The sequence below is a fragment of the Alternaria arborescens genome, assembly GCF_004154835.1.
Source record: "Alternaria arborescens strain FERA 675 chromosome Unknown contig_9, whole genome shotgun sequence".
NCBI lineage: Eukaryota > Fungi > Ascomycota > Dothideomycetes > Pleosporales > Pleosporaceae > Alternaria > Alternaria arborescens.
In genome coordinates this window covers 272,632-294,430 of record NW_021167864.1, presented here as the reverse complement: position 1 = coordinate 294,430, position 21,799 = coordinate 272,632, and the positions used below count along the sequence as shown (strand labels likewise).

Here is a 21,799-nt window from a genome sequence, read left to right as displayed (position 1 = left end):
CCGGCACGATTCTACTACCGGTGGGAAAAGAGCCCTACCAGGATCAATACACTAGAGGGGATGGTTAGATTCTTGGCACTGATAGAGGTGGAACTGTCTTAGCTACCTTTGTCTTCCTACTGCGACACCGATCGCAACTGCTGTGGACTCGATGGGCGTTCGGTGCTCTGCTGGATGGGGGCGCCGAAGCTCGTGGCGGCGGGGCGGCGGAGTACTCGGCCATATTCATCCGACACCCACGATAGCCCGGCCGGGTAGGATGACACTAGCGGCGATGCGAGAGTCTCATTCGGCAAGCTTGCAGCAGTTCGTGGAGAAGTCATAAGAGCATCGTGCCTGTTGCAGTTGGAGACAAAGGAAAAGGGTTCCCATTTCTAGCGGGGGATCTGCTGGGGCGTCGTTGCGCACGCAAGGCCACCCTGCAGAACCTGCCGGTCGGCTAATCAAAATCTATAGCGAACACAGAATAGCGTTGGAGAGACGACAAATCATGTCGCAGCCGCTCGACTCATGTCGCAATATTTAAGAAATCTTAATCAAGACACTCTTTGTCTCCAGAAAGTTGTCCAGAGAATATAAAGGGTCGCCCTCACGTCCTGATCCTGATGATTTGTATCCACCGAAAGGCATGTCGACGCCAGTGACTATGTGTTGGAGCAACGTCAGTGAATGCGTCATGTATAGTTGAGCTGAATGGGTATTGCCTACCTGGCGAAGTACAATTGACGCCAACGGTACCAGCTTCTAAGCCTTTAGCAAAGCGCATTGCACGATCGATGTCCTTAGTGTACACCGATGCATACAGCCCATACCTGAACAGAATTAGTCAGCGTTTGTTTCAGCTAGGCCACGCTAAGGAGGGTGAGACAAACTCTGTCGCGTTAGCTTTGCTAAGTACTTCATCTTCGGACTTGAAGACGTTGATGTTGACGACTGGACCAAAGATCTCTTCCTTCATGATCTTTGCGTCTTCTGGTGTGTTCTTGAAGATAGTAGGCTCGATGTAGTAGCCCTCGCGACCCGATGGAGCGCCACCACCAGTGATGAGTTCACCGCCAGATTGCTTTCCCGATTCCAGATATGCCAATACTGTCTTGTGTTGCGCCTCGTCGGCTTGCGGGCCGTGGTTGACGCCTTTCTCCAGGGTGTCACCCATCTTGATCTCCTTCTCGAAGTTCTGCTTGAAGAGGTCGATATACTTGTCGGCAACTGTATCCTGGACGTATATGCGCGAATTGGCCATGCAAACCTGACCGCTGTTCCACTGAATGCTATGTGCTGTTTCTTTCACGGCTTTTTCCAGATCGGCATCTTCAAAGATGACCGCAGGTGACTTGCCTCCGAGCTCAAGGAATACCTGCTTGAGATTGGACTTTGCGGCAGCAGCTTGAATCAGTCGACCTGTACGGCTCGATCCTGTAAAAGACAAAGCTCGCACATCCATATGGTGACTCAGGATCGAACCGCTGACATTCCCGAAGCCAGTAATGATGTTTATCACACCTGGAGGGAAGCCAGCTTGTTGTACCAAAGTAGCAATTTTAGCAGACTGCTATTGTTAGTTTCCTACATGGACATATAAAGGGCCACCTACGGTCAATGGAGCCTTTTCAGAACTCTTCAAGACAACAGTGTTTCCGACAATAAGGGCTGGTGCTAATTTGTTTGCCAAAAACACTAATGGCACGTTCCACGGGATGATACTAGCTACAACACCATAAGGTTGGCGGAATGTCATGTTGACGAATCCCGGGGTCTGGATGCTCGTAGTGCCTGCTCTGAATCAGCACTCTGTTTCTTCATTGAATTCTAAGCATCCTACCTTGTACACTGTATCCCGCTTCTGCGTAGCGGTCCCATTTTGCAGCAGAGGCATAAGCATCGATAAACTCACCCACCGGGCGGCCCATCGAGCTTGCTTCCAAAGCAGCCAATTCATCATTGTTCTCTCGAATTAGACTTGCTAATTTCTTGAAATACGAGCCTCTCTTCTCCGGAGTCATTTCAGACCAAGCAGGAAAGGCAGCCTTTGCTGCTGCTACGGCATTGTCGGTGTCTTGCTCAGACGCCTCGTGTACTATAACCGTCAGGAATTAACTACTCTAAGTTGAGGCGCCCCACACCCACCTTTTGCTACAGGCTTCAAGGTGGCTGGATTGATAATGTCAAAAGTTTTTCCGTTCGATGATTCGACAAACTACGCTGAGGTTAGCTGGGGCTTTTCCAATCGACAGAAGAGAGCTGACTTCTCCATTGATAAAGAGACGCGTTTCGATCTTCTCTGGTAGACCCATTTTGGCGATACGAAAATCTTGAGCGATTAAATTCAATTGATACTCGGAAAGTGACTTGGGAGATATTTTAGTAGTGTAGGCTATCTTGAAATGGAAAATAGCGCAGTAAGTTTGGAGAAGAAGCGAGGCTGTGCTACGGTCTTGCTTCGATGACTTCGACGACCCCACCTCGGTGCCGGTCTTGCTCCACACGTTCGCTCAAAGCGTCCCGCCGGCAATATCATCCCGCGACTTCATGCATATCGCACCTATATCACCGCCGTGATAGGCGAGCCCCATTCGCGGAGCTCTGGCAAGAGGGGAACTTTGTTTGCGAACCCCACGAGATACCTTCATGTGCCGTGAGAAGCTTCGCGTTGGACTGCGAGTCTTAAGAAGGAATGAATAGCCGTATCCTCCAGGTTGTGACCATTCACCATTATTTGTTCAAGGCCGCGAAATCATGGGAAGCGAAATCGAGAAGTTGAAGGCGATAGTGGAGAAGCTACAGGCGGAAGTGACGCGTTTGAGTGGTACGTGATTAGTCAGCCATCGATTAGCCTCCGTGTGGCTAGCTAACGGAACGTTAGATCAGGAGGACATCCGCAAGCTCCAGTATACGTACGGTTACTATCTCGACAAGTGTCTATACAAAGAGGTAATTAGAACCACATCGTTTCTCTGAACAAAAGCTAAGTGTATCAGGTCGCCAATCTATACGCCGACCATCCTGACACATGCGTTGAGTTTCTTGGGGGCCGATACAATGGCAAAGAGGGCGTACAAAGACTGTACATCGGTCGATTCGCCAATTCCTTCGTAGCTGGGCGTAATGGCCCTGTTTATGGCTTCCTCCTTGATCATCCACAGATGCAAGGCATAGTCGATGTCAATCCCGAGGGCACACGTGCAAAAGGCCGCTTCCGCAGTATGATGTCGGCTGGTACCCACGATAGCATCAAGGACACACACCCTCGCGGCCTGGTACAATGGTGGGAGGGTGGAGTGTATGAGAACGAGTACATCAAAGAGAATGGCGTATGGAAGATCTTCAGGCTGAAGTACTTCCCGTTTTGGCACGCGACATTCGAAAAAGGTTGGGCACACACCAAGCCCAACTACGTGCCGTTCCTCTCGAAAACGTATCCAGAAGATCCGAATGGGCCAGATGTGTTGTGCGATCACCCGATGCTCTGGCCAGACACGCGCGTCGTGCCCTTCCATTACAAGCACCCTGTCACTGGTGAGCAAGTGGCCGACGACGATCTTAGAGCTCCACACTTTGGGAAAGACCCTTCAACGAGCACTCCTCCACTCGTGCTGAGCAAACCAAAATCGGAGATGAATGGCACGACTTAGGTGTAGTACTGCACACACCACTAACGGATATGTTCTATGGCAAGTAAATAGTAGCTCGATATCATCACAGCCTTTGCTAGCCGCATGTTACATCTTTTTGCAGCTCAAGTGAATAAGAGGTACCATAAAGAGTCGTGTTGCACCCCTCTTTTCACTCGTCTCTTTCTCATCGATTGGTAAAGTGGTGACTTCCCACCACGCTTACGCGTCTCCAACGTTGTTGTGTGTAGTATCCATTTAGACATTTCAGTCTCATGTGCTAACCATATTTTGCCACCAGTGCATGACATTACACGTGCCCGAACACGTACGATCAACATATGTTAAACCTAAGCTCTCTTCTTCGGACCAAACGTGCCGCTGTCGGTCCTGTGCGGTCTGATCAATCCGGGCTTAAGAACCCCTGTAGCCACCACCATCTACCCCGCAAGCTCACTTCCCCACATGCTTACTCGTGACTTCCGAGCACGGCAGTACATCTCGTACCAAACACTTGCATACCCTGCTCCAGAGGTCTACTCATAACAATGGGGTCGAGCTGCGATGCCAAACTTCGCCATCAGTTGAGAGCATACCATGGCGCACATATTCTCCCTCGCTACACCCACATCCCCAGCGTATCATAAAGGGAGCCGATCCGGTGATCAGGTCAAGTTCCCAGAAAGTGGCTTTTTCCAAGGCTTCAATAAGCCATCACGACTTGAAGCCGACATCTTCGAGCTTGAGACGACTGGTACAGTAGGTGTAGTATTTTGCTCGATATATAGAGCCTGAAGCTCAGTGCTTCCAGATTCCTAGAGACATAAACGGCACCTTCTTTCGCATACAACCTGACCATCGCTTTCCACCTCTGTTTGAAGAAGACATACACTTCAATGGTGATGGCTCAGTATCTGCATTCCGGTTCGAGAATGGTCACATCGACTTCAGACAGCGATTTGTACATACCGATCGCTTCAAAGCGGAAACAAAAGCGCGCAAGTCACTACTGGGACGGTACAGAAATCCTTACACAGATAACGAGATGGTGAAAGGCATCATCAGAACAGCGTCGAATACTAACATCATCTTCTGGCGTGGAGTGTTGCTAGCGACGAAGGAAGACGGGCCACCTTTTGCCATGGACCCGGTCACGCTTGAGACAATTGGTCGGTATGATTTCGATGGCCAAGTACAATCTCCGACGTTCACTGCGCATCCCAAGTTCGACCCGGATACTGGAGAGATGGTTTGCTATGGCTATGAAGCCGGAGGTAATGGGTACGATGCTAGTTGCGACATCGTGGTGTACACGATTGATAAAGACGGGGAAAAGACTGAAGAATGCTGGTACAAGGCACCATTTTGCGGAATGATACATGATTGCGCCATCACGAAGAATTACCTGATCCTACCGCTCACTCCAATCAAAGTCAACGCGGAGAGGCTCAAGAAAGGTGGCAATCACTTTGCTTGGGATCCCGATGAAGATCAGTGGTATGGCATTGTGCCTCGCCGCAATGGGAAGCCAGAGGATATCGTCTGGCTACGTGCTGACAATGGTATGAGACCTACACACAGTGATATCGCATGGGATATATGCTAATGCTACCAGGCTTTCATGGCCACGTTGCCGGCTCCTACGAAGACTCTTCGGGAAATATCGTCGTTGACCTTACTATAGCCTCTGACAATGTCTTCTACTTCTTCCCACCAGACAGCCAAGCAGACACGCCCATGACACTACTTCAGCGTAATAAGCTCGTCTCCGATACTTACCGCTGGGTCTTTGATCCCAAGACTCCTACCAACACGCGGGTGCAGCCACACAAACTCTTCGGTACCAACGGCGAGTTTTCGCGCATCGACGATCGAGTGTTGACGAAGAAGTACAACCACTTCTGGCAATGCAACATAGACCCAAGTAAGCCGTACGACTTCCAGAAGTGTGGCCCGCCAGCTGGTGGGCTTTTCAATGTGTTGGGTCATTATGAGTGGGAGAGCGGAAAGAAAGACACTTTCTGGGCAGGCCCAACATGCACGTTCCAAGAACCCGTATTCGTACCCAAAGCCTCATCTTCTCCGGCGGATCTCGTTGAAGGCGAGGGATATATCATGGCGCTGCTCAACCATCTTGATATTTTGCGCAACGATATCCTTATCTTTGATGCACAGAACCTCTCACAGGGTCCGCTAGCGGTTATACATCTGCCGGTGAAGTTGCGCTTGGGCTTACATGGTAACTTCGTCGAGCAGAAAGACATTGACGAATGGGCTGAGAAGAGGAAGGAAGGTGGTGAGGTTGGACCGGCGGTACCGGCGAAGGAGATGTTGCCGTGGCAGAAGAAAATGGCAGAGGAGGAAGGCCTGGGAAGCGCAGTGTCAGTACCTGGGAAGGGGGTTGGGAACGGATTGAATGGTACGATTGGAATCAACGGTCACTGAGTTCGCATCGAGGACGAGCCATCGAGTAAATACCGTCGATGTAGTTTGATCTGTCCATCTGCTAAGCTCCTTATCAACTACGTCCTGGATGTTTTGGTTACCGAAGCGCAATTGATCGTACCTGTCATGACACTACCCCAGTGGGCAGTAAGTCCGATCCGCTTGCTAGGTGTGGGCTTTTTCAGTTTGTGAAATTCGATTAACGATCGAGTAAGCACTTTCATGCAGTTTCGCTCCGCTCAGCAAGAAACTCTTATGATGAAGAGGGGACTGGCTCTAAGCTTTCACAGCAGTACTGCAACTAACGGAGGCGCCTCTAGAGTGAAACAATGCACAGACGTGATACTCTCATTACCGCTCTCCTCTATGTGGGTCCATTTGAGTGACCTGGAGCGCCATGAATGCACCCACCTCCTTGCGTGGACCAGTTCAACCCTAGAACCACAGTCTTGTGAGCTCCACTTCCACTTCTCAACCCGAGGCTCGTCACAACTTCCAATCAGAAAATCCACTTGACCCTGATTTAAGATCAAGTACCAGCCACTGTTACGCTACAACTCAGTACCATAAACTGGCACTTTGGTTCCCCAGAGACGAAGAGCCACTCAAGAATTCCGCATTTCATACCAAACCCCAACATACTGGTACTCTTGGTCGAGTAACATGGCAAGTAGAAAAAGCCTTATTACTATTAAGTCAAAGCCTGCCGGTCAACCATCACCAACAGGCACTCTTAATACTATCCTGCCATCATCCTCCAGTATGAATCGTAAGGCATGGCGAAAAGCTCGCAAGTCCACTACGAAAACAGTAGGAGACATCGTAGTTTCTGATGCCGAAGATCAGACAGCTCACACCGAAGGACTATCCACCGAGCCACGATTAGCCGAAGACACAATCGAATACGAGTGCTGCATCTGCAGAGACGATTTCCCATTCTCAGGTGGTGTTGCTCATTGCGAAGAGCACTTCACATGCAACAGCTGCGTTGTCGATGCGTACAACGCTGCAATCGCCGACATAGACGCTTTTCCAGCTCAGTGCTGTAGTCCTTTCCCTCGCCCCATTGTCGAGCATCTTTTGAGTCCTAAGGTACGCGTGGCATATTCACTTAGAGCAGAAGAACACTACACGCCGCGCGCTATTCGCGTTTACTGTGTTAATGAGCAATGTCGCTCGTATATTCCGAAAAGCTGTGTGGAAGATGATCATCCTCTATTCACGGTGGCACGCTGCAGCTGTGGAACCAACACCTGCGTCGGTTGTAAAAATGAGTGGGAAGATGAGGAGCACCGGTGCACCGATTACGTGGACGATACGGTGAGACCAGAATGGCTACCGGAGTACTCAGCTAGCTGCCGCGCAAAAGCGTGTCCGAATTGCCGTATGTGGATGGAGCACAAGGAAGCTTGCAACCACATGACCTGTCACTACTGTCATCATGAGTTCTGCTTCGTTTGTCTTCAGCTTTGGACTAGCGAGGGCTTCCATCAGGACGCCGGTTGCCCTTCGTACGGAGACCCAGAGGAAGGGTACGACAACGAGGGTTACGAGCTGGGTGGTCGAGGCCTACACCGAGACACTGGTTATAACCGCATGGGGCTCAACCGATTTGGTCAGGGACAACTGAGCCACGCGGTTGTGGAAGAAAGTGCAGCTAGTGAACACGATCAGTATTCGAACAACGAGGACCTGGATTACGATGAGTACGAAGTAGACTATGGCGATGCAGAACAATGGGTAAACGACGAACAATTTGGAGATAACGAGCGAGCAGACGGAATTGCGCCTGAGGACGAGGTTGAGTGGGGAGAACCAGCACAGGGTGGTAGGCCATGGGACGAAGAATTGGATGCAGAACAAGACGAACAAGTTATCATTTTCGACAACTCCTGGCGATTGGAGCCTGTTCCTCTCACAGATGAAGCAAACCCAGTCGAAGCTACAATCGCGACTTCGTGGGATCTGGCACCAGCATCTCAGCGACACTCACAGACATCACCACCACCCGATTCTGTCCGTCAACAAATTCGTCTCGCCCGACGCGTCCCGATTCTTGCTCCGAATCCGCATCCCGAGAACAGCGTCTTCAGCGGAGGTACTCCAAGTTTTCAGCAGCTGGAATGTCGTCATTCGTGGCACCGGCACTTGCGATTATCACAGACAGAATATGGATATGCGCACTGCCTGGGTTGTAACTATATCGCGGGCAGCTGGACGAATTACTGCTCCACTTGCGGCGTGGTCGCCTGCGATTGGTGCACGTACGAGTTTCGGGAGCGTTTTGTGAGTACATGGGAGCGTGAGACGGGGTTGCTTGATGTATTGATTTGGGCTGAGCAGGGTGTGGTACCGTTCAAGACTTGGCGTCGTCATGTATCGGAACAACTGGAGGATGAGCTGTGGGCCGATTATGATGAGGACATATTGGGCCTGGCTACAATGTTGGAGGTTTACGAGACTCAACTATTTGAGCTGCAGCCGTACCTGTACTGGGACTTTGGAATCCGGCTTATGTTCGAAGAGCTGGAGCTGCAGATGCAGAAGGACTACTGCGCTGTTACTGAGGAGGATGTGGGAATACCAGGGCTTACGCTGACGTTTGACCTTGCAACGAACCTTTTTGCACCCTTACACTGGGACAGCTAGATCTAGATTTGAGCTTCACGTAGAAATGATCAGGAATACGACTTCGACTTCGACCTCGATCCGGCTCCCTTGGTAGCATTTGAGGACAATGTATAATACTCGAGGCAAGCAGGCGCACGCAGGCTGGTTGCCATGCTGTGAACAGCACTGTGACTTATTCTGGTAGCTTACCAAGAAGATGGAGGAGTATACAGCTAAATAGTCGAATGCTGAGTTATTTGCTATCGGTAAGTCGCGCTATACACTACCTTCGTCGTGTAGGGGTTGATGATGTCATAGCGTGATGTTTTCGCGTGTCAGGATACCCATCTTCCCGACTTCGTTCCATCCGTCATCAACGATAGACGTCAATACTACAGCCCCGATTCCTTGGCCATACGACCTGGCTTGTTTCTCTCGCTTTCCGTTACCCTATTTCTGTTTCCTTCTTATTTGTTCATGTATGCTCACAGTCTTTATGTCCAGCTTTGTGCCCATCTGCTCAATCCGTCCTTCAATGCGACGAACGATGCCTCTGCCTCCTATAGGTAAGATTTCATACGCGTCTTGTTTTGTTTGACTCCAGGTGCTGTCTAAAAAAACTCCAATCGTTTTCTTTTATATTACAATGTACCTGCGAATATATGTTTGCGCTACTCTCTTCTTCAGCGCACTGCATATAGCAAATTACATGATTTCTGGGGAAATTTTACTTCCCATCGCCCCTTCCTAGGGTAAGCGGACGGCCACAGATTAGCGCCTGTGTGATGGCTGCTTCCCAGGTCAGATGGGAGAACCCGCATTTGTGGGGAGTCTGAAGGTTGCACGCGACCACCAACCTTAAATCGACGCCCTGAATGCAGCTGTTTTGGCGCTCGAGAAGGGCGTTCGTGTCGTGGGACGCTTCATGTTTGTGTGGTACGTGTGTGCATGTGGGGCGACGTTGCCGTTCGCCACTGTGAGGTATACCTCTCCACGCGTGAAATTGTGCAAATCCATCTTCTGGGTGACAATTGTACAGTTTGCTAGGGGCAATGTAAGATCCTAGAGATTCAGCGCACGTGGTGGAGATGACTAACACATTGGAAGTTGAGAAGGAACTGGAGGGCTGAGTGGCGACTTTGGAAACTATGATTACACGAGGCTGGTAGAGTCTGCAGCATGTGATGAATATACAGGGGCCTTTCTTTGGTTGGCTTATGTGAAAGTGGACTAAACTTACCACTATCACCACAGGGTTCGCTGTTTCAGACCTACACTCATCAAACTTATTTGCCTTCAACGAATAACTCAGTAAGCAAGACCTAATGGATTGAACAAGACAGTATGATGATAGCCTACTTGGCTACAACTTATGAGAAAACGTGCAGACTTGAAGCGAGAAATGCCTTCTTATCCACGCAGTGTGTTTTCAATGTTGCTACCATGCGACGCATGATATCGGGTTGAGACGCTCTGTATCGAGCATACAGGATTATCTACGATACCACTGGAGAGGTATTGAGTGGATCTATGCATGAGTCCTGATCGATGATGCACCTTCTTCTCGATGCGAGGGCAGAGTCCTTGGTTGCCTCCGCGGATTCGAATTAAGTTTGTAGCAAACTGCTTACATGGACATGGAGAAGAAGCATCAACGTCAAGAACTGTTCAAGAAATGTGTAGAGCAGCTTGTAAAAGCCTCTTTCAGACTTGGTAGAGGTCGAATCATTCAGAGAAAATGCGTAAGAGTCGATCTTGTAAAGGGCTGTGTATTGCATGATGGAACCAGTCACGAAAAGGGTAAAGCGTAGTTGGCGATTAGCTCGAGAATGTGGGGGCAGCGTGTCACATGCCACACCTTTGTCTCTGTTTGAGCCATGTGAATACGTGTTGGAGGTGTCGGCTGAGCCTAGGTGGTCTAGAGGGGTGTCATCCGTACGATGCTCTCGCAGTGAGGCTGGCGGGCGAGAGTGGCGGTTGTGAGAAGAGGCATGCGCGGATAGGCGTAGGAAGCTGTTCGCAGAGAGTCATAACTGCATGCAGAGAGAGTCGCAGACCAAAGTGCAGGAGGGAGTAGAGAGGCCAGAAGTTGACGGGCTGGTGCATAGTCAGTCATGATAACGCTGGTGGTTGCTTGATGGGCGGGCTGGGAGTGGGGAAGCTGGCATGGCGCTTCGCGAAGCGGTGATTGGCGTGGACCCATGTCTGGCCACGCCAAGTTTCCGTTCGGCTCTAACCTGGCTTCCCTGTTCCCTTCTCCATCATAAGATAGCGCCGCCGCCCATGTGACCATCTCTCGTCCACGGTGCACTCATCGCCTCGTGATTCAAGTCGGTCGTTCAACTGTGCTGATAATCCTGCCTGAAGCAATTCCCAAGTCTGCGATTTTCAAGGTAAGAAGCTTTCTGTTCTTTTTCTCGTTCCCGAAAGTGTACATCCGCCCGTTCTACCACCGCTTGTCGAGGGTTGTCACGCCTTCGCCCGTCACCTGATATCGCGGACCCATTGGAACTTCGCAGTCGAGACTTGTACCATCGGTGAGTTAGCATCATGGTCGTTTTCGCGGAATGGTCGGAACGCTGCGCATAGGCCTGCGCATTCCCTCAGCGCCTCTCCACGCCATCAAGCCCGTCGAGACAATCGCATCGGGCGTCGTGGTTGCCTCGAGCCCGCACCTCGCTGGCAGTGGTGGTGTTGCTCGGCATCCCGCACTTGGTGGACGCGCGCATCCACCACGAAACGACGCACGACGCCATTGTGCTCTCCGGACGACCCACCCGCTCGCACGATACGACGGCCCTCCTTTGAGTAGTGACAGCTCCGTCTTACAACAACGGGCAGCTCGACGCGCCGCAATCGCCTGCCTGCTATGCCTCTTGTCGCACCACTTTAACCTACTCAGCTGCTCGCGCCCGTGCTAATGTTTGTCGAACCTAGGCCTCTGTATGCGCTCCCCAAGCGCATGATTGCTAGATCAAGTCCTCATCCGGATTGCGCGTGAACTGGTGGGCAAAGCGCCACTTGTTGTTCCCCCTCCCCGCCTCGGTGTTTGCGCCTACGACTCACGCTTCGAGCGCGTCCCATCTGCCTCTTTCACCAACCTCCAATACGTCACCCGCCCGATTCGCTCACCCGCGGCTGCATCCAGGTCGGCTACTACAGCGCGCTGGCTTACCATTGGTCCTGTCCATCTCAGACTTCACCTTCTGAGTAACCGCGCGCAGAAGCTTTGCATCGGCCCTAGCGTACCTACAGGCGATACTCTACACTTTCAGATACCCCGCCAGATACCATGGCTGATACTGCCGGCTACCCTACAGACGGCAAGCTGGATGCCCACAACGTGCATACCAACAACAAGCGGAAGCGCGACACGCGCGATCAGGGCCTGAACCGACCCGCTCCCCACACCGCCAACAACGACCTGACCGACCAAGCGACTGCCTCATTCCTTGCCGCGCACAACGCTGCCGACGACGACATGCAGCAGCAGTTTGACGTGCACCACAACGGTGGGACCAACACGGCAAGTGTTGGCGATACTGCTGCGGCCGCGCTTGCCTACCACCAGATGACGGTACCCCAAGCAACCGAGCTCCAGTTCCAAACGCAAAACTCGGGGGATGGCTCTTTCAGTATGGGAGACCACAACCAACAACAAACGGGCATGCAGGACTTTAGCCTCGAGGCCTTGAAGGCTGCCACACAGACGGGCCGTCCTGGTCAAACGGCACCCAGCGACTCGCCACCGCAAAGCGCCACCCACAAGCCTCAGGTCGGCACAGAAGAGTGGCACAAGGTACGGAGGGATAACCACAAAGAAGGTAGGCATCTATACACATTCTTGAAGCAGCAATCAACTTACAGACACGCAGTCGAACGCCGCCGCCGCGAGACTATCAACGAAGGCATCAACGAACTCGCCAAGATCGTTCCAGGCTGCGAAAAGAACAAGGGATCTATTCTGCAACGAGCAGTGCAGTTCATTACTCAACTCAAGGAGAACGAGCAACAAAATATCGAGAAATGGACGCTCGAGAAGCTACTCACCGAGCAAGCCATCACCGAGCTCAGCGCGAGTTGCGACAAGTTCAAAGCCGAATGCCAACGGGCATGGGACGAGTGCCAGATCTACAAGCGCGCATGCGAAAACAACGGCATCCTGCCCGACGAGATCAAAGAGCGTCAGGAGAACGGCGAACAGACGGGAGCGAATCCTATGTAGAGCACGGAAGAAACGTCATCTGACTAGTGGTTAGATTGGGTCCGACCCGACCCGTCTAGCCCTGCTCTCCATCGACCATGTCCTGTCGACACGATGTTGATGATATCTTGTTAGCTATGTTTGGGGACTATACATCTGTACTTCATTTCTCGACCTGTCGGTCTACTGTTCATCCCGCGCACTTTCAGTGTGGCTGATTATCTTATTTATTTGGCGTACAGTGGGGGGTATCACTCGCTCTTTTGGTACGGGCTTTTTGGTGTTGTCTGCATATGGTGGTGCAACTGGGATAAGATAGGCCTCCTTCGTACAAACAACGGAGGCTTCTCTTACGTATTCAGCGACACGTTTTACAGCAAGGAGGAGTTCTTCAATGACACAGCATTCTCGGTGACTTTCTCCAAATCATGGTATGATATGTGCTGGTCACTTGTACTGTCGACTTGGTAGTTGCACGACGACGTTTCTTCTGATGTGTTTCCACATGAATCGCGCTATCGGAACCCTGCTTATCCGTTAGCGGACGGCGCATCCCACCTGCCTCGCATGCACATAGCGATTCATTCTCTTGAACCGCGAAGACACGTTTCTTACCACACCCACGAATTTTCCGAAGCAGCAGTCATGATTAGCACGTGAACGGGCTCCCGGACATGGTGGGCGTAACACGTTTCCACCCGACCCCAACCCCACATTCGGATAATACGCGCGACCGACCATGGCCAACAACGAGGTGCCTGAGGAGCCGCTTGTGCCTCCTGTATTGGACGCAGCTGAGCTGATTGGCAATTCGAGCGCTGATTTTCCGGTCATCGAGGCCGAGCCAGAGGAAGAGCTCAACCTGCCACTCGATACCGCCGAACAGCAGCGCATATTGCTTCAACAAGACGAAGACCAACCCCAAGCCGGGCCTCCCCTTACGCTGCCAGCACGCCCCGGCCTGCAACGCGGCAACTCAGTCCCTACGCCTGCGCCGAACCTCCCTCCTCCTGCACCGCCTGTACCGCCGCCAGACACCCCACAGAATGACTCGCTTTCGCTGGCGCAATTGCAGAACCTCGTGAGGGGCTTACCAAAGGTCGAGCCTGCGCCATACGCCTTTACCTACGACGATGCCTCGTTCTTCGAAGAGGAGTTGGAGGAGTGGTTCTCATACGCAGTCGAGGAGCAGGCTATGCTGCTGAAAACCCAGGCATCCTACTCGTTGGAATGGAGCGCATTCCATGGGTTGAACGACGTGTCCAATGGCGAAGATGGCTTGGACTGGGCCAAGGCGACGACAACACAACATAATGACTTTGTGAAACATTTGTTAGGAGGATTGAAGGACGCAGATCCTGTCATGAGGCTAAAGAAGCTCGAGGCATTGGTCTACGTCCTCCTTGGGTGCTGGCATGAGACTGCAGGACTACCAGAACCAGCGGCGGACGAGGCAAAAGAGGCGGGCGCAACGTCAGCACGCAGCGCCGCATATGTCAAATCGGGAAAGCAAGCCTCGCTCATCAAGCGCAACGTACACCTGCTCGCCGATAATAACGGCGTGCAGGCCATCGTCGATGCACTCAGCCCTTCGCTTCTGAGAGCATGTGGGGTGGAAGTCACACCCGAAGCTCAGCGCGATTCCAAGGAGGCTGAACGACGCGAGATCTGGTGTGCGATGACCGCCGTCTACGTCTTACTAGAAGTTGCGCGCGACGAGGAAAAGACGAAGAACAGCCTCAAACTCAGAAGCGCCATTCTTGACCTTGAGAAGCCAGGCCTTCTTATGCTTTTCGTTGATCTCATCGCAAAGCTACGGTGGGACGAGTCAATTAACCTGCCTCTTAGTAAGATTTCACTGCTGCTCTGGAAGACGATGCTGGTGACTTTCGGTGGTCTCGCGGAAGTTAACAAGGTCAAAAAGACTTTCAATGACAACAAGCTCGAGTCGGAGGATTCCAAGGGTCAGCCACTCATCACTGCCTCGCCACTTGATTACCACCTCTTCAGACAGGAGATAAGCTCCAAGTACCCTGCGTACAATCCTCCTCTTCCCATATTTCCTCTTGAGCCAGAAAACAACTCCATCTTGCCACCACTAAAGAACCATCCAAACAAGGTAGCTGGTAATCATGTCTTCGGCTCAGGACTTGGAGACACAAACGGCAATAGCACGTCCATTCTGCACCAGCCGGTACATATTGCGACCCCGGCGCCCTCGCCTCCTCCCTCACCTGCGGGCCCTGGCGGCAAGGGCGGCAAGAAGCAGAACTACCAGACAAACCAAATGTTCCCATTCCTATATCCGCCACTCGACGAATCTAGTAACAAGCTGGGTGGAAAGGGCTCAACCGACCTGCAGGACCTTCTTGTGGGACGCAAATGGGAAGGCTCGGACATACCTGCATCCATCTTGGAGGCCGCAGAGCTCTTCGCTAAACGCATGAAGGCCACGCGTGCAATGAAGCAGCTATGGGAGGAGCGTGTCGCGTTTATGAAATACGAGCGCGGGTGGACCGGTCCTGACGACAATCGTGATATTGAGGAATTGTCGCTTGAGCCCAAAGATGAAGCGCCACCAAAGAAATTTGAACCTGGCAGTTGCGAGGAGCGACTGCATTTGGTCGAGGAGTTGTATCGGATCGCACTTCCCAACTTACAGTCACTAATCATCGTGTTGATCAAAGCTATCCTTGCACATGTCACGGCGCTCGTCACGCAATCGAGTGGCGCGAATGGACTACAGAGCGGTTTCCAATTCCAGGACAACCAGAATGGTACGACAGCCGGTCGGCCCGACATGAATGGCATGAACGGTCATGGTAACCCGTTAGCCACCAATGAAGAGCTTGACGCAATGCGCACACAAGAGGTTCTCGACAAAGCAGTCACAGGCACCTTAATATTGATCCTGAAATGGTTCAAAGTCTCTCACATCCTGAAATTCGAGTACATCACGCAGCTATTGGTCGATTCCAGCTATGTCCCGTTAATCTTGAAGCTACTACAACTGCAAGAGGTTGAAAAAATCGTAAACTTCAAGTGTGAGCAGGAAGAGCTCAACTTCTTCAACTTTTGCCAAACACATTCCAGGAATGTATCTGAAGAAGACCATATTGAGAGCCATCAAGGAGAAGCGGATAACGGCGAATCTGACGAGGATGACGCCGTCCCACCTCCAATCCGCCTATCCAGAGAAGATATAAATGAATCAGGACTCGAGCCAGCCCTTCCGCTTGCTCAACTACAACCTCCAGAGGTTGACGAGCTTGGCTTCCCTACCAACGAATTGCCGAAGGAACCCATCACTAACTTCTCATGGCGCGCGTTCTTTACATCCATCAACTACCTTCGCATTATGCAAAAGATCTGCAAGAACAAGGCACATCGTAATCTCATGCTAGTGTCTTACAAGTCTTCACAGTTCCTTCGCAAGAGTTTGAAGGTACCACAACCGGAGCTGCGCCTGTATACGCTCAAGCTTTTCAAGAACCAAGTTCCTTACTGTGGCCGCAAGTGGCGACAATCCAACATGCGCGTCATCACTGCGGTGTATCTACACTGCAGACCTGAACTCCGAGACGACTGGCTAGCCGGGAGTGACGTGGATGCCGAGGTCGACGAGAGCGTTCCGCTTGAGCAAGCTCTGCGATCACTCACTCACTGGCACAACCTCAAGCGCTATCCAGAGAGCTTAGGCGCCAAACCCGGTGTCCTAGAGGAGGAACAAGACTTCTTCCGCAACGAGCTTGAGAAGATGGACTGGGGTGATGATGCTGCGAATGAAGGCGAGCTTGAGCATGGCTGGGGGGATCTTCAGGTTGAGGGTTGGTGAACATCTTGCACCCCTCGCCCCTGAACATGCCAATGCCTTGCACATTCCTCAATCTGATATCCAGCCTGGATATCGCATTAACATCTTGAGTAGATGATTCGCAACGTGCGCAATTTTTCGAGCGCCCCAAATATCAGGTACATCGGCGCAGACAAGCAGTACGAGGTGGAAGATTGACCAGACCGTCTCTTGCGCGGTCCATCTCGGAGCCGGCTGCCAAAACATGGCCAGGTGCGATCAAATCAAAGCGGGTTTCTCGGTGGGATATTCATAGCGAGCTGGAGGAACTCGTCAAGGCGTCGACGCGCGAGGATAGCGATGAGGACGATGACGAAAATGCAAAGGATGGATACTCTGATTCGACCGGAACTGATGGACAAAAATTTCAGGTCAATGACGGCTGGCAGAGGAAAGGGACCAGGGAACTGCAACGTGAGAGGAGAGCGAAAAGCGAGGGTACTGCTTCTAGTCCTGAGACTGTATAATATTTAGCCATTGTATGGGGATAGTGCGACACGCGACTCTGCATCTTTTAGTTGCAGCCTATTGTTCTAGCCAAGGATACCCGTTGAGTTTGATAACATTCAGAAATTACTCGCAACAGATGTCGTATTGTTCGAATGAATGTAGAAAACTTGGGTGTGATGTAAAGATGGGGTTGGTGGACATTCAATTGCCGCGGCATTTGAAGCAATCATCGTCATCATCCAAGCTTACACGTCTAGAGCGAACAACAGTTCACCGCATCTGAGCTAGCACAGCGTGTGGCTGGGCAGTCCGAGAATGGGACTCCGCCAATTAGCCATCTGTGTATCCGGCTTACCTACTGAAGCTCCGCCAAAGAAGAAATGCGGCCCGCCTTGCCTGACTCGGGTTGGCACTACCCCGAGCTCTCGATCCCCACAGGTTGGGGTTGGCTAAAAGACGTCGGCGTCTGCTCTTTTGCCGGAGTTAATCTTGCTCATACTCTTCGCAATCCTCGTCGCCATCTTTGTATAGCTTTATCTTGCATTTCCAGCTTTTGATTTCGTGTTTTCTTCCCGCATTGTACAAGTAGTTAAACGCACGGCATCATGGCGAAGGTTTTCGATTATGCCGAGGGTTAGCCTCCAGTGCCCACGATCCAACTCCAACTACAATAGCTAACTCGGAATCCAGTCGCACAGCACAACACAGCAGAGAGCTGCTGGGTGATTCTCTACGGCAATGTTTACGATGTCACGCGCTTCATTCCTGAGCACCCCGGCGGCTCAAAAGTCATCCTCCAACTTGCCGGCACCGACGCAACCGAAGAATACGACCCCATCCACCCACCCGGCATTCTCGAAGAGAATCTCGAAGCCTCGGATAAGCTCGGCACCATAAACCCAGACACACTCCCGAAAGAGGAGAAGACACCAGAGGAGACTGGCGAGGCGCAAGACGAAGGACCCGTAGATCTGGACAGCTTACTGAATCTCGATGAAATAGAAGAGGTGGCAACGAAGCAAATACCTTACAAAGCATGGGCGTACTACTTCTCCGCAAGCGACGACCTCCAGAGCAAGTCCTTCAACAACAGCGTATATCGCAGCATACTCCTACGACCCCGCGTCTTTGTCGACTGCACCCGCTGCGACACATCCACGTCCTTCATCGGCAACTCGGTCAAACTCCCCATCTATGTCTCCCCAGCAGCCATGGCGCGTCTCGCGCACCCAGACGGCGAATGGGGCATCGCACAAGCCTGCAGCCAATTCGGCGCCATGCAGATAATTAGTCAAAACGCGTCCATGACGCCTGAACAAATCGTCGCCGACGCCACCCCAGGCCAGGTCTTTGGCTGGCAACTCTACGTGCAGAACGAGCGCGCCAAGAGCGAAGCCATCCTCGACCGTGTGAACAAACTCGACGCGGTCAAATTCATCTGCCTCACCCTCGATGCGCCCGTCCCCGGTAAGCGCGAACACGACGAACGCAGCAAAAACGTCGGCTCAAACCTCCCCGTGCGCGCCTCGGTCCAAGAATCACAATCGCTCTCCAAGACCAGCACGAGTGCGAAGACACCCACACAAGCCAGCGAGAACGAGAAGCCAAAGCCCAAATCAATGGGCATGGGCCAGTCCCTCTTCTGGGGCACAGCTGCAGATCTAACTTGGCGTTCTACACTCCCCTGGCTCGCTAAACACACCACCAAACCCATCGTTCTGAAAGGAATCCAAACACACGAAGACGCTTATCTAGCCTCGCTCCACGCTCCAGCCGTCAAAGCCATCATCTTATCGAACCATGGTGGTAGGGCACTGGATACAGCTCCACCTGCTGTACACACGTTACTTGAGATACGCAAATACTGTCCTGAGGTGTTTGATCGTATTGAAGTGTGGGTTGATGGAGGGATTAAGCGGGGAACGGACGTTGTCAAGGCCTTGTGTTTGGGTGCAAGGGGTGTGGGTGTGGGTAGGGCGGCGTTGTTTGGACTGGGAGCCGGAGGCAAGGAAGGAGTTGCGCGGGTGCTTGAGAGTGAGTCTTTCTCCTTTTTTCAAAATTCAGAATGTGACATGCATGCTAACAGACAAACAGTTCTCAAAGCGGAGACTGAGACGTGTATGCGTCTACTTGGTGTGGAAAAGGTCGAGCAGTTGGGCATGCATTGCATCAACACACGTGCGGTTGAGCGCGACATCTGGGATGGACCGGGTCTGGAAAGGGCTGTCGTCAAGGCGAAGTTGTAAGATCGCATTTGGAGATAGCCTGGGAAAAGGAAAGAGAAAGCGAGACCGAGACCGAGAGAAGAGGATCCAAAACACAGGTCCTCACATTGGAGTTGATAGGACCTATTTTCTTATGGTATCACGGCTGTATCAATGGATTTCTTTTCACTTCATTCCATACCATAGCGAGCCTCGGGCCGCGTGTTCCAAGTCGGTGATGACGAGTCTTTCCGTTCAGCTCTAGACCGTTGCGAGATCACTGCCAGCCTTGGGCCGCGTGTCCGTTGTGGCCTGACTCTTAGACACCAATGTTTTTGATGTAAGGCATGCCAATTGATGAATTGGCTGTAGAGCCAGGCCGCACAGTTCCCAACTCGGTTCCAGACCCGATGTGAGACCATGGTAAGTTCTGGGCCGCGTGTCCACCATGGTCTCGGTAGGCGGATGCCAAGGTCGCTGATGTAGGGCATACCAATTGGACGGACTTGTTGTAAGGCTAGGCGGAACTGCATATTAGCCAACCTTTGGTGCTAGGCTGTTTCATTCACCAACGGTTTTTCGTCAGCCTTTTTTTTTTCTGATGTTGGGCTGTTGAAGCCGAGAGTGAGGACTTGCAATACTTAAGCTTTTGCAAATCAGGCCATTTCGTGAAGATGGCACTAGACTAGCAACATGTTCTGTGTCAACCTCACGAGCCGTCTCCTAGTCAAACGTCCGGCTTCGGTCCGCAGCCACAGTAACATGATCTGTGGACTAGGCGGCTCGTTTCGACAACGCCACCCAAGTAGGGCAGCGCTAAGAAGCAGCATCTAATCTCGAACGACGCGGTGCTCTGTATCGGAGAATTCCTTGGACATGCAAGTTCCTTGCTAGGCAGATATGTTGGCATTACAATTCTACACTTTGTGGATGGTCCAGGTAGTTGGTAACACAGCTGTAGAAGATACCTTGGTCTCACGTAAAGGTAAGATTGGAGTCAGGATACTGGCATCTTCCATCAAAGAGACCCGTTTTTCTTGTCTTGAAAGATAGTTTGAGACATGTACATACTACGGCTCAATTGCCCATGGGCGCATAGCCATAGGATAATATCATCGTGCTTACCTTGGTGGTGCTTACTTTTGCTTGCTAGCAAACGGGGACTTCCTAGTGTAGGCTTTTCCCAACCTCACAAGTCTACAGACATCCAGCGTTGTGCCTGGAAAGTGGGGTTATGTGGTTACATGGAGCTGAATATTGTCACCCCCTGTACCTTGCTGATGTATCAATCGGCTCCACCAACCAAAATTCAGCCTTACCCACCACGTCGGTTCGTCCTACCGCTCCTGCAGCCTGCCACGTGTGTGCCTTCTGCATCAGGCATCTCCCATTCAGACCATCATCAAGACTTGCCCCTCACCAATGCTTCGACAACGTGCTCGCACTGCTTTCCCAACTCCGTGCCTAATGTAACCTCTCCTTTCGACTTGTCACCGCGCCCTGTAACTGCAAAGGCTATCGGGGCGTTTAATGACGTTGCTGGTCCGCAGTGACACCTGGCGATGCGCGCAGTCTTGAGAGGAACGCGCTAGAAGCATGGCCACTGTCTGATTGATCCAGAGTGCTGGGATACTGCAGTCTGACGTCCTCTCCTACGTCGCAAATCCAATCAGGATATGCATGGAGCTCTCTTACTGCTGGCTCGGTTGCGGCACAAGCCTAATGCCGCATTTACCACGGAGATATTGACCGGTTGTGGCGGCAGTGGGTACAATCAGATCATGGTCTATACGCATACGATAGGAGAGTGTAGCGAAGCCAAGAGGACTTATGCGGCAGGACTTGTTTGGAAGGGGAGGTGCATTCCGTGCATGAGAAAAAGGCAGGGGCTTTGTCAAAAGGTATTCCATAGCCTTCCGAAAAATGCACCTTGACATCATTTTTTTTCTTAGATGCATGGCAAGATAGTGCTAGTGGACCCTTGGTAGTACCTCACAAGCGACGTTCTCGTGTTCTCGTGATGCTACTCCTACTACTAAACCCGGAAAACCTATCGTGAAGAAGCTCGGACTGTTTGCTGGATGCAGACGGGGGCTGAGCTTGCGAGCTTGCTTCACTATTCGCGGCCGCGGTGAGATTGCGATGATGAGCCAGCTGGGTTACGGGTATGCGCGGGGCCCAAAATGGGGAAATTATATAAAGAGACCCTGACGCTCATCAGGCCCGTGGACTATTGTGTTTCGAAACTTCAACTGTGTTGCTCATCTTCATGACCGTGGTACTGCCTTGCTAAATCAAGATCAACGGACTATTTCACCGCGACTGCCCCTTCCATCCATTGCGATCACCTCAGAAGCGTCTTCGATTCGACATATATCTTGCTCTTCTCCAGACTCAACTCGGCTCCATATCCACCTTCTTG

The 21,799-nt window shown here is 51.7% G+C and overlaps 7 protein-coding genes across 7 annotated transcripts; 6 read left to right on the top strand and 1 right to left on the bottom strand.

The window, feature by feature from the left end:
* Positions 1 to 522: 522 nt before the first annotated feature.
* AA0111_g4767 (Aldehyde dehydrogenase) lies at positions 523 to 2,294 on the bottom strand (the record flags this gene model as incomplete). The annotated part of the gene is made up of 7 exons (XM_028650805.1): positions 523 to 644; positions 709 to 812; positions 873 to 1,549; positions 1,595 to 1,773; positions 1,823 to 2,077; positions 2,128 to 2,197; positions 2,247 to 2,294. 7 exons carry the CDS (start codon positions 2,292 to 2,294, stop codon positions 523 to 525), a joined length of 1,455 nt encoding a protein of 484 aa, XP_028507685.1.
* Positions 2,295 to 2,736: 442 nt separating this feature from the next.
* Positions 2,737 to 3,632, top strand: AA0111_g4766 (hypothetical protein; the record flags this gene model as incomplete). Its single annotated transcript, XM_028650804.1, has 3 exons — positions 2,737 to 2,806; positions 2,864 to 2,931; positions 2,979 to 3,632. The coding sequence occupies 3 exons, from the start codon at positions 2,737 to 2,739 to the stop codon at positions 3,630 to 3,632; spliced, it is 792 nt and encodes a 263-aa protein (XP_028507686.1).
* A 576-nt stretch (positions 3,633 to 4,208) lies between these two features.
* On the top strand, positions 4,209 to 6,056 carry AA0111_g4765 (Lignostilbene-alpha,beta-dioxygenase isozyme I; the record flags this gene model as incomplete). Its single annotated transcript, XM_028650803.1, has 3 exons — positions 4,209 to 4,370; positions 4,423 to 5,173; positions 5,227 to 6,056. 3 exons carry the CDS (start codon positions 4,209 to 4,211, stop codon positions 6,054 to 6,056), a joined length of 1,743 nt encoding a protein of 580 aa, XP_028507687.1.
* A 1,419-nt stretch (positions 6,057 to 7,475) lies between these two features.
* AA0111_g4764 (hypothetical protein) lies at positions 7,476 to 8,705 on the top strand (the record flags this gene model as incomplete). The annotated part of the gene is made up of 1 exon (XM_028650802.1): positions 7,476 to 8,705. One exon carries the CDS (start codon positions 7,476 to 7,478, stop codon positions 8,703 to 8,705), a length of 1,230 nt encoding a protein of 409 aa, XP_028507688.1.
* Positions 8,706 to 11,958: 3,253 nt separating this feature from the next.
* Positions 11,959 to 12,891, top strand: AA0111_g4763 (hypothetical protein; the record flags this gene model as incomplete). Its single annotated transcript, XM_028650801.1, has 2 exons — positions 11,959 to 12,490; positions 12,542 to 12,891. The coding sequence occupies 2 exons, from the start codon at positions 11,959 to 11,961 to the stop codon at positions 12,889 to 12,891; spliced, it is 882 nt and encodes a 293-aa protein (XP_028507681.1).
* Positions 12,892 to 13,609: 718 nt separating this feature from the next.
* On the top strand, positions 13,610 to 17,190 carry AA0111_g4762 (hypothetical protein; the record flags this gene model as incomplete). The annotated part of the gene is made up of 2 exons (XM_028650800.1): positions 13,610 to 16,697; positions 16,799 to 17,190. 2 exons carry the CDS (start codon positions 13,610 to 13,612, stop codon positions 17,188 to 17,190), a joined length of 3,480 nt encoding a protein of 1,159 aa, XP_028507682.1.
* A 588-nt stretch (positions 17,191 to 17,778) lies between these two features.
* Positions 17,779 to 19,419, top strand: AA0111_g4761 (hypothetical protein; the record flags this gene model as incomplete). The annotated part of the gene is made up of 3 exons (XM_028650799.1): positions 17,779 to 17,806; positions 17,864 to 19,207; positions 19,268 to 19,419. The coding sequence occupies 3 exons, from the start codon at positions 17,779 to 17,781 to the stop codon at positions 19,417 to 19,419; spliced, it is 1,524 nt and encodes a 507-aa protein (XP_028507683.1).
* Positions 19,420 to 21,799: the final 2,380 nt, after the last annotated feature.